Source organism: Betta splendens, chromosome 19 (genome assembly GCF_900634795.4).
Source record: "Betta splendens chromosome 19, fBetSpl5.4, whole genome shotgun sequence".
NCBI classification, from domain to species: domain Eukaryota; kingdom Metazoa; phylum Chordata; class Actinopteri; order Anabantiformes; family Osphronemidae; genus Betta; species Betta splendens.
This window is the reverse complement of record NC_040898.2, coordinates 14330087-14342147: the sequence shown is the minus strand read 5'-3', so window position 1 is coordinate 14342147 and position 12061 is coordinate 14330087. Positions and strand designations below refer to the sequence as shown.

The window sequence follows — 12061 nt, the reverse complement described above, 5'->3', positions numbered from 1 at the left end:
ACCAAATGTGCAGGACGCGAGTGGAGGAGGCATGGCTGATTATCGCTGCGAGTGCCTGGCTTCTGGCTTCTGGCAGTGGACTGAGACTCGATCTCAGTAAACTCGCATCCCAAAATAAGTACAAAATTAGAGGGTTCTACTATGGAGAACTGGGCTTGGTTCTTGGCCCCACGCACTCAGCTGCTGCAGAGCTTTCTTTCCTGTCTCCTATTATTTCTGGTCTTTTGCCTGGATGAGTCAAAGGAGGTTGGTTCGGGGGGGACAGACAAAAAGAATGAGAAGGAAGAGACAGAGTTAAGATAGTGGCAGTCAAAGAGGACAGAGGAAGACGGAGGCGATGGCAGGGGACGGATAAAGAGCAGACTGGCTTTTTCCTCTCTCTGATCAGACCAGTGTTTAAATAAAAAGCTGAATGACAGAGTAGGAAACTAGGGAGATAATAATGAATATACATTCATATTAAGCTCAGGTTTCTGAGTTGTTTCTGCTTTTTATTTAACAATATCAACCCAATAAATCAATACTGGTCACTGGAACATCAGTGAAATGCATGTACAGAAATCACCCAGGACCCTGTCAAACGCTGCCTTCTCCTTAAACTCTTCAGCAGTCACATCCTAGTAAAACACCTTTAATGGCTGAGCCCTGAATCTGTCCAAAAGCGACAAAACCAGATGTTTTTGGATGCTGGAGCTGCAACCTGAGCGAACATTGTCTCTGCAGCCGCCAACTATGTGATCGATAGACTGAAACAAGGTTTTGGTTGGAAATCTTCCCCACTGAAGGCAAATGTACAACATTCAGTGGCTGCTGAACAAGTCACGGTTGTTATCTCTTGCCTTAAACCTGTATTTTGTAAACTCTGCTATTGAAAGTATTCATTAGAGCAAGTAGAGAATCGTGAGCAGGGGCCTTGACAGGACTACACACATGTCCAGATGTGTGCATGTGTCCACCAACCGTGACTCTGAAGTCCACCCATCACAGGTGACAGCCGCATCCCGGACTGTGGAACTCCTCCTGCTGTTGAAAAACCCCACCTTTGAAGCCAGACGTTCGTATGCAAGGCCGAGGTCTTGGGCTCCAGTCAGACTTGGAACTCTGCATTCTGGGTTAGGTTTCCACGTCACAGCTTAGGAGGACGGAGCGCTCTGGTATCGGTATCAAACAGGCCATCGGACTATTACTGATCATTGCATGTCTCTGAGCACTGCAGCTCATACAGAACCAGGCTGGTTTTATTAGGTAGCTGTCAGCAGCTTTTACGGACCTTGTGCATCGTAGCAGAGACTCAGTGTTTCAGATGCGACACAGATTCTGATCCTGAGTCGTCAGAGGAAGTGCCATGAAAGATACAGAGACAGGGACCCAGCGGGTTAAAGCTGGTAAGAAAAGAGAGCAGCCTTTGAGGTCTCCACGTCACATGTTTAACTTCAATAAGCACTTGGCAAAGAGTTGAGAGTGAGATGCTGAGTGGGCGGCACCAACGGGTGCTCGGGTTCTGATTGGCTCCGGCCAGTTGCCCATATTTAGATTTGCGTCCCGCCCGCCCTGGGTTGTGTTCAGCTGTGCTTTGGAATGAAAGGCAAGATGTCTGGTGGCGCTTTGTGTCCACATCACATCATGGAAACTCGTTGGGAGATCTTGTTCACCGGCTGAAGCCGTTTATGAGCTGCCTCCCCGTTGGACCACGAAAGTCACAGCTGCTCAAGTAGAAGGAAAGCAGATCATTTATCAGCAGGAGTTTGTTTGTCCTTGTAGCAAAAACAATGTTTGGGAAATGGGACCAAATCGTACCCTCACGTTTCTCCTCATGACAGATAGAAACAGGCATGTTAGTGTAAAACAAAGCAGTCATGAGTCTGAGCTGATTCTGTGCCTGGACGTCTTCTTTATCTCGTCTTCACAGATGCTTTTTTTCTTTTCTGTCCACGTTTACAAGTTCATGTAAAAAAAAAAAAAAAGGAGAGAAGAAGAGGAGGCGCGTTTTGCTGCTTAACATGAAGCCTAAACTTCTCATTTCCCAGGGCTGCCACATCAACAGAGGGAGTCGACTTGGCAAAGTGCAGAGAGGAGGAACAAACCGGTGTCAGGACGGAGAACGCGGGACGCGTCCACAGGAGGGAAGGAGCCGCTTTGTGCTGACATCACCACCGGGCCTTGGTTCTGACTTACATTTAAGAAAACTTTTCTCAGATTAGGTGTTTGAAAACATTTAGGATAAAGACAGAATCTGAAACAAGCGGTTTTATTCACGAACATGTACTGAATTGTTCCTGATGTTTTTCGTGATGCAGAATCTGCTCGTACTGAATCATCTTGCATCAAATATCTGAGTTCATTTCAAACAGATGTTCTCAGTTCCAACACATGATCGAGCACAGGAAGGAATTTGAAGGTGGTGTGAGCTGCACTGACAGACTTTCACGCTCCCTCTCCCGCATCCTGTACGCTCGCGTCCTCCATCACTGTCGTCCACACCTGGGTGCAGTGAGTGTTTCTCCACACAGATCCTGGTTCAGCGCGTGCGGCTGGTTGGGAGGTGAGGCTTCTCATTGGGTTTAATGGCTGCACTTGACCTGATAATGACAGTAACCACCCACAGCCACAGCTTCAGCCTCCTGTGACTCTAATGACTGCACTTGAGCTGCAGAACCACCTGGACTACTGGCCCTGTCCTGACTTTAGAACATGTAGATAATGAAAAGGTTGCATTTTCTCAGACTATAGATTTGAAACAATGAGGTTATGAACCAGCAGAGCGGTAGAAACATATTTGTACATTTACTTTATTACAGATGAGCAAACTGACTCCAAAGCCGCTCATGCTTCATCTGTTTATCTTTTCCTGCCACATCTTCACTCTCACTGACTCTTCCGCTCTCTCTGCCTTTTGCTTCTGTCCTGTCGCTACCTGTCTCGTGCATTGCTGGAGTTCTTCGTGTCCTCCCCCCCCCCCCCCCCCCCTGTAGCGGCGCTAAAAGGAGCAGCCGCCCCGGGGCGACGGGAGCGTTCAGAGGGTGGGAGTGTGGACTCCACCTCCTCCCACGTGCCTCCCCCGCCCGTGTCCCACCCAGACGCTCCCACAGAAGGGGGACAAATGCAGCGCCATGAGCCTTTCTCCTCAGACCATCACATATTGACACACTGGTTAAAGCGACTCAGTGCAGTTTTTGTGTCGCATGCAGAGGCTTTTTATTGTCTAGTTCACAGCAGTAAAGTATAAGAGAATATTATAGGCCTGAGATGCTCCTCCCACTTCTAGCTGCCTTTGTTTCAGACTTTTCTGAGCTATATCTGTGAAATCCACTATGGCGGCTTGGGGGAAGACCCTTTTTTAACATTTAATGCCCTGATCCCACCTCAAACGCAAAAGAAGTATACGGCGTCAGGAAACAGGGAACAAGTTTGATAAATCGTCAAAAGGGAACATCTTTTGTTCTGTTCCTGGACAAGTTCAGTTCCCAACATCTGGAATCACTTTAAGTTGTGCTGCTCGCTGCATTAGACTCAAGTCTGTGACTTCAGCCTCGGAAACAAACCCTGAAGGAGGAAAAATGAAAACAGACCTGAAACTGTTTTTTGGTTAGTCACAGAAAATGTTAAAAAAGTCTGATGTTCGGTTTTATAGTTGAGAGAGAAAGTGATTGTGTTTGTTCCTCTTGTACCTTTAAGGCAGCACAGGTCACAGCATGTAGACTCCTTCACCTGGAGCTACTGAACTAAATGGACAGTCTTCATGCAATAAGACGTCCCATCATCATCAAAGCTGATGAGATAGAAGTCACAGAAGCTTGATTTGGCAGCTTTTGTTGTAGGAATAAAATAAATAAAGGTGTGTGTGTGTGTGTGTGTGTGTGTGTGTGTGTGTGTGTGTGTGTGTGTGTGTGTGTGTGTGTGTGTGTGTGTGTGTGTGTGTGTGTGTGTGTGTGTGTGTGTGTGTGTGACACATTTTCACTCAGGGGACTTTATTCACATTTAGTCTGCTGGGAAATGAAAGGGCAGAGAGGATGAATCATCCCCACTCAGAAACAACTACCTGTTTTAATCTCACATTGTGTGTTGAATAGACAGGACACAAGTCTAAATTATGTTGTCATGGGCAAATATTCCATTGATCAATACAGAAAGATATTACCACCTACCACCTTCCTCAGCTGACAGAAGGACATAGAAGTAGGAACCTCTGGGTTCATCACCCTGTGAGAGCGTGTCCCACCGAGGCCATAAAAAACACCCTCCCCCCGAAGAGAAAGAAAAAGCCACAGTTGAGATTTCACAGGCGTTGAGAACTGAGGCGTTAGTGTCAGTCAGCTGGACAAGATCGAACAATGGAGTCTGTGGGTTTATCTCAGAATAAAAACAATTGTGATGTTAAAGTTCATCAGGGTCTATTTGTTCAGCTGATATAAAATGCCATGCTTTTACATGAACTGAGTTCTCCAGTGTTGTCACCTTTCAGCTAAATGTTTCTTGTATCTGTGCTAAGCTTGATGGTAAACGCAGATCTGGACCTGACTACATGTCAGCAAAGTGTGAACCCGGTCTCACCCTGAGAAGTGGTGTAAGCAGGACGTTAGAACGACAAGCGGCGGGTTTGTTGTTAGTGTTTGCACACAAATCATGTCATTCCTGAATGCAGCCACACGAGAGCCCCCTCTAGTGCTGACTCCCCCGTTTAGGCCCCCCCACTCCACACAGTGACCCTGCGTGTAGGTCCAGGTCAGACGCGGCAGTGATGACGACTGCAGATGCTCCACTTTGCTGACGCCTCAGGAGGCCGGGCCGGCGCTAGGGGGAGGGTGGTTCCAGGCCTGAAACGTGAGACCGTGTGTCATGTCTGAAGCATTTGCTGGGAAGGAGGAGCTCCAGACACAGTGCACATGAATGTGAAAGGCCGAAGACAGCAAACTGTCGTATACGGTTATTTTTAGGTTGTAGTAGTACTGTGCGTAGGTTTCAGTCCAGTAATGCATGATGCGCATGATGCAGATATCTTAAAAAACCATCTAAACACAGATTAGAGCTAGATCTTTATCCTCTGCAACACTGTAAACCATCATACAGTGTTGTGGCTTTGTGGTTTAGCACCTGGCGACTACTTGTTTTGTCTCGTTGCAAATGTAAAAGCATTGAGGGTGAACATTCATGCTGACGCTGTGATCTCTGTAGATGAGCAAAGGCAGTGGACTGCTTGCTCTCTCTTCCTTCGCTTCTCTACATACATTTAATGTAATGTAATGTAAATAACAACAACAATAATAATAATAATACTAATAATAATAATACTAATACTAATACTAATACTAATACTAATAATAATAATAATAATAATAATAATAATAATAATAATAATAATAATAATAATAATAATAATAATAATAATAATAATAATAATAATAATAATAATAATAATAATAATAATAATAATAATAATAATATAATTAGTCCTTCTATTATTAAGTTATTACCTGTTTCAACTTCGGATGCTTTTAAGTTAAGACTACACATTGCTGCCTACAGGCTCTACACCTGCTGAGGTCCTTCTCATCGATTCCATCTGGTGTTCACACAGTTTTCCTATCTCACAGCTGAGCTGGGTTTAACATGTGTCTCTGTTCAACGTGAACAGTCAATTTGCTGCCTTTATTCACTTTCACTGCGACGTAACATTGTTTTGGCCACATCAGGCTCTTTTCAGCAAAGGATACTGGACTCTACCTGCTCAGTAACTGTTGACAGACAAGCTTGAGGCACGCTGCAAAACACGGTGTAGCATGTAGCTTCCTAAAGAGACAGATGTTTCCTCTTAGTAGTCAGATCCAAAGCAGAATATACAGTGAATGTTAGGCCTGAACAGTGGTTCTGAGTCAAATTATAAGGAGAAGAGAAGCGGGAAGCTGCCATTTTCCATGGATTTTCCATTTAGATCAACAGAAAGGCAGCCTGAAGCATCGGGTTTTAGCCAAAACAGGAGAAAAGCTGTGATCGAGACATTTATTTTGAAATACCTGTCTATTACAGTATTTCATGTTGGGTTTGGATGTTTTTCGCCAACAAGGGGCGAAAACGATTGAGTGACCCCCACAAAAGCCCCAGAGCGAGTCCTCCTCTGGTCTGAAGCGCTGTTATGAGTCTTCAGATTGGTAGCAGCTGCGGCTGCTGGCCGGGTTCACGCTGGGGGAGGCTGGAGGGGAGGAGCTCCAACATCTGGAAAAGACAGAAAGCTGGCTGAGACGAAGGCCCAGCGACATGAACGCTCCTGAGCCAACGCTCCGCGGCCGCTGCCGCTGTGTTTGGGAACTCTCCTCCTGCTAAAGGCTCAAACTGCAGTAAAAGCCTCATGCGTCGGTGCAGGAGCGAGTCCGAGTGGTGGACGCGCTGGAACGGAGCCGTGAAGTTCTGACCCGTTGGGCCTCTCGTGACGTGTCCGAACATGTGGGAACCGCCTGCAGAGGAAAAAGGAGAATGTGGAGGTGGTTCTTCTGCTGGTCAGAACCGTTTCTGATCCTGCTCATGTTCTGTGTTCACGTTTGAGTTAAAATCATTGATCATAAACCACCTTGAAGTGTAATGAGTGGCACAAACTACTCTGTACAGCGGTTCTTTGAGATCAATGAGAGGTTATTACCCCCCCCCCCCCCCCCCCCCCCACTGCTCATTACCTGGATGTGCTGCTTTCAGGACTCATGGTAAGAAGCCTGAGCGCTGGTGGGTTTGTTTGAAGTCAGTCAACGCTTCAGCGCACGAAAGCAAGAGATGCTGTGGATGTGAAGCACTGCACTTTATCATGCGCTGCTAATTATATGTGTCGGTCGCCTGAGCTTCCAGCAAAGCAAAGGCAATATAATTTTCCTCTATTCCTGCGCTTTGTTCTCTTTCTGCCTTGACTGGCCCGAGTTTTGGCTTTTCATTTTTATTCTCCGAGTGAACGTGTTTGGTAGCGGCGTGTGGGATTCCCCTGTTTGTGCAGTGGAGGGATGGAGGTGAGTGCAGTGAGGGGCTCCGGCCGCCGGCACAGAAGGAGCATTCTTCTCCTCACGTCCCACCGGCCGCCTCCTGCAGCCCACAGTTTGTCCTCCGTCCACTGAGGAAATGTTCACTTAGTACAGGAAGTCTGAGGTTTCCCCTTAAATGTTTGATTTCAGAAGTTACCCAAACAACAGGGGGGTTCTGAGTCGGGTCAGAACAACATAGGTGGGAACTGAACCCTTAAGGGGCCCTGAGACCTCAGATCTCAGATAACCAGTAGGTGATATGTAAATATTTAAGGGAATCCCCCACTTTATCTGAATCATACTGTATTAAACAGCACATAAATAAACTATAATATAATATTTGCTTAAATCATGAATAAAATAACTGACATTTATTTAAGTGGTGTTTGAGGTTTTGTGAGACACTTTTTAATGAATAGAGGCTCAGTTGTTTTATTTAGTTTTAATTGGTTGATTGATCACTTTAAAGCAAATTAAAGCTGCATTAACCATGAGACACACTTTAAACAGTGTTTTCCATATAAGCATCACAACAGGCATTAGAGGAATGACAGGCGTCTGTGCAGGTATGTGTTATCAGTGCGTGTGCTGTGCTGCTTCGCGCACTTCCGCTGCCGCCCTGCAGGGGGCGTGGGCTTCACTGCTGCTTGTTCCTGGCCTGCTCTCTGGCCTTCCTCCACTTCAGCCTCTTCTTCAGAAACAGCAAGTCAATGTACACGATGTGATTCAGGACGGTGGAGGCGCAGAGGAGGCCTCCGTGCAGAGCTCCTGCGATGCCGCAGCTGAACACGTCTTGTCCTGGAACAGAGTGTGGAGTCACGTTGTACAGCCATCACTGAACCCTGTATATGACCATTGATATGAGGCCCTGTCCTGCAGCCTCGCACCTGATAGGTAGAGGTTCTTTACAGGGGTGTCACATCTGCACCTGGCGACGGCCTCAGCGTGGTACCGGTCCAGGTTCTGCTCAGCTGAGTACATAGCTCCGCGCTCGGCACCGAGGTAGTGCACGTTGGTCAGAGGTGTCGCCACCTCCTGGAAAACCAGCTGAACAGCAGCACACACTGAGGTCACAGCCCGTCCTCCAGGCATGAAACACGCTGGTTTATTGATCCTCACAGACAGCTGGACCAACCCGAACCTACCTTGTCTCTGATTTTGGGGAACACTGTGCAGGCCCAGTCAAAGACGTAATTAGCGAACCTCATTTTGTACTTAAAGTATTCGTCCCCTCTTTTGCGCACGGTGGTGTCCTTCCACTCCTCAAACCACTCATAATTCACCATGATCAGTATGGTCATGCAGGATTTACCTGTAAGGATCACGTGTGCTGTGTCACATCATGTCTGAATACAGATGTTCCAGTTTATTATTACTCTGCTCTCCACCTGGGTGTCGTATTTTAGCTTCTGGGTCTTTTGAAGAAGGCACCGTGATGAACATCATGGGAACGTTTTCTGGTGCTTCTTCTTTGCTGAGTGCAAAGTAGTCGTCCATCCTAAAAGATCAAAGCATTGCTCAGAAATCAGTGCAGTGTGGGAGTGTTTAACAGTGGAACACTGTAGGAAAATAACCTGATGCTTTACTCCATTTAGAGGAAGCAAGAGACATTCTGACTTATTAAACTACATATGTTATATATAACATGTTTATCTTAGGCTCTTCCTTTAAGTGAAATAATGATTTAATATTTGTTGCATCGAGCCCACACTGGGTCACACTTTAACGTGTGCTTATACAATGGCGCCCCCTGGTGTTCGCTTCATACGTACGACTTGTCCATGTCGCTGTTTTTGAACAGCCAGAAGTTAGTGGGTACGAGCCCCAACTCCTCATCCGTTCCATCAAAACCAGAGAAGACCAGGAAGGATCCTCGGGCGTTCTTCATCATGTTCACTCGTTCCTGCACATCTATAACATTGGAGGTTGCATCACCTTCAGCATCCTCACTGTTATCAGGGACTTTAGGCAAAACGCCGGTCTAACATTTACCATGTTTAACTCGAATCTCAGGGGGGACGAGCTTCTGGAAGGTGTTGAAGATGCCACAGTTGGAGACCACCACAGGTGCATGAATCTGCACCTCCTCCTGACCCTTCCTCACCTTCACACCTGTCACATGGGGCAGAAGAGAAGACCTCAGTCTGCCTCTGCACATGAGCGTTCAACAGGAGGGTCTGGGTCCAGGTCTCACCGTAAGCCTCTCCCTTCCCATTGACCAGGATCTGAGTGACAGGCGCTCTGACCAGGCAGTTGCCTCCGTACTTCCTAATGGTGCGGATGATGTGGAAGGGGATCTCACTGGCGCCCCCTCTGGGGTAGTAGGCGCCTCGCTTGTAGTGCTGAATGAGGAGGGCATTGATCAAAGCGCTGGAGTCCCTCGGAGGCACGCCTAAACATACAATCAGTCACTTAAACACTTTCACCCGCTACTCCTCCACTAAAGCCCCATTTCTGTGACCCACCATAGAACAGATAAGAAAAGATGAGCTGAAGATCCTTGTTTTGGGTCAGGGTGTTCGCATGGTCTGTGGCACTGGTGCCAGAAAGGCGGAAGACGGAGGAGCAGAGGTCAGCGATGCCCGACTTGAGCAGGAACAACGCCAACCACCTGGGGATCAGCTTCAGGGTTGCCAGGTAGTGCGTCTTCCTGGCTGAAATCTGTGGGGTGGTTGAGGGCAACGTTCAATGTTGAGTCTGCACTGATGACAAACCCTGGCTGAGGAGGAAAGCAGCACCTTCATGACTCTGAAGTACTTTTGGACGGCCTCCGTGTCGCGGGGGAACTGTTTGATCAGATGGGGCTCCATGTCGGTTTTCCCGGAGATGACGGTGTACTCCCGCCGCTCTCCGCCCTCGCCGATGCGGATGGTGTCAAAGTGTTGGTTCAGCTTCTGGAACTGCAGCTGCCCCTCGGTGATCTGGTCGAAGGCGACGCGCAGCAGGCTGTTTTCATGGAGCTGGCCGATGTAGTGCAGCCCTGCGGACGTGGGGTCGTCAGCGGTGATGCAGGCAGGAAGCGGCACAGTGGCGCCACTCACTCTTACCCACGTCGAACTCGAAGCCTTTCTCTATGTAGGTGTGGCAGCAGCCGCCCGCCTGGTCGTGTTGCTCCAGCACCAGGACGCGCTTCCCGGCTTTGGCCAGAGTGGCCGCCGCCGTCAGGCCCCCGATGCCGCTGCCGATGACGATGACGTCCAGGTCCCGGGGCACCTTGTCCAGACTGAAGCCTGCACAGACCCACATAGTTTAAAGATGCACATCTGTCACAAATGCTCCAAGACTAATGACTCCATTCCTACAGTCCTGCCAGTAATAAACTGCAGATTAGATTGTGAAAAGGATCCTCTGGTCATTATCTAATTAAGATGGAGCACATGTAACTGATGAAGCAAACAGGTCATTTACATAAAACTGTGTCAACTCAGGTCAGCAGTTATAAAAACGTACATTGATTAAGCTATTTATAGAATCCATGAAGTCTATATTTTAGATCAGACTTTAAATGTTCTTTATTATGAAAAGACCTTTCATAAAAAGTCCTTATTCCCTTCTTTTACATCATTTAACGACCACAGCCACAAACAGTGAGCTCTACATTCAGCGATCCACCACCTCTCACTGATGAACCCATTAGTCGTTAATACAGAGGAACCGTGCATCCTCGTCCGTGACCTTTGGAATGAGAAAGTTAAAAAAGGGAATTTCAAGCAGAAAAGATGTCTTACTTTAAACAGGATGTTAACAGTCTGGACACATTAACCATATGTATATTTCCCCAAATGTCGAGCTCATCCACCGGCAGAGTGTGTGCGACGTTTACCTTGTTTGATGACTTTGTCCCGCTCCCTCTGCTCAAACACACGAGGTCCAGGAGGTCTCACCGACTCCAGAGAGAAGGGGCTTCTCCTTCTGAACAGGAACCAGACGGTGCCACCGACCCATGGCAGTAAAAAGACTGAGAAGATCAGCAGCCACATTGTGCAGAGGGTCAAATCTCTGTGAAGGCACTTGGTTGGTGGCAAAGTGAAGGCAGCGCTCCTTAGCAGCTGCTTTTATTGTGGCGGGTACCAAAGGTCTGGAAACGAGGGGCAGTGGTGCGTTTATCGTGCTTTTCATGTTACAGCAAGCAGTAAAGATGAACAGATAAACACACATACGTAAGTTTTACCCGTCTGCTTGTTGTGGATCAAAACTGCTGATTCTCCCACTGGATGAATTCTTAGGTTCACATATTTGCCCCAAACATTTATTGAAAGCAGCTGATGACTGCAGCGAACACATGATCATTTTTAAAAGTGAGTGATTTTACAATGAAGTGCATCTGGCTGTGCAGATATCTAGACCTGACAATTATACAATCTATAAACCATTCAGTTCCTTTTCTCTGTATCAGTCTTTCCAAAGATCCTATAAGAGACCTACATAGATTAAATATTTCAATTATGGTTTTTATCTGATAAGACAATTAAGATAACGGTTCATTTTTATGCTTTTACTGCAGTGCAGATGAGTTTCCACAGCTCAGTCTCTGTCTTTGGCTCCGTTGCTTTAGGAAGGAAATCAAGAAGCCCCTGTTAGGTTTTAAAAACAGTGCTGACATCAGCAACATTATTCTTCTGTAATAAGAAAATAATGGTGTTGTTGTGATTTCTGGACAATAGAGTTGTCTGGCCTCATCGTTTTACATAATCCGTGCATGGACTTTGCAGTTTAGCTGAACTCAAGCTACCACACGTTGATAAAGTATCAAGCTGCCATGTTTTCCCCAGAGAATATTCAGCCAAAAACAAAGTTATTATGAAAGACCTTTTAAAAAACACAGGAAAAACAAGCTGGTGTAAATACTAATAACCATAATACTGTTAACACAAAGCTACACAGCAGGTCTTAGACTCCTTCAGACTTTTAGACTGTACGTTCACCTCATCAAAGCTCATCACTTTGTTACAATCCATATTATCATTTATTGAATTCTCTGTACTTTATTGTAGCCGTTACATTATTACTTACTTTGTGAAACTCCTGCTGTTTGGGACTGGGGTTATTGCACTTTGCAGCGT

General features: G+C 46.6%; 1 protein-coding gene across 1 annotated transcript; it reads right to left on the bottom strand.

The window, feature by feature from the left end:
* Positions 1 to 7426: 7426 nt before the first annotated feature.
* Positions 7427 to 11091, bottom strand: si:ch1073-13h15.3 (inactive all-trans-retinol 13,14-reductase). Its single transcript, XM_029134374.3, has 11 exons — positions 10822 to 11091; positions 10046 to 10228; positions 9737 to 9978; positions 9464 to 9659; positions 9193 to 9390; positions 8991 to 9110; positions 8771 to 8909; positions 8387 to 8496; positions 8144 to 8310; positions 7886 to 8045; positions 7427 to 7796 (listed from the first exon to the last, which is right to left on the bottom strand). The coding sequence occupies exons 1-11, from the start codon at positions 10976 to 10978 to the stop codon at positions 7636 to 7638; spliced, it is 1833 nt and encodes a 610-aa protein (XP_028990207.1). The 5' UTR covers positions 10979 to 11091; the 3' UTR covers positions 7427 to 7635.
* Positions 11092 to 12061: the final 970 nt, after the last annotated feature.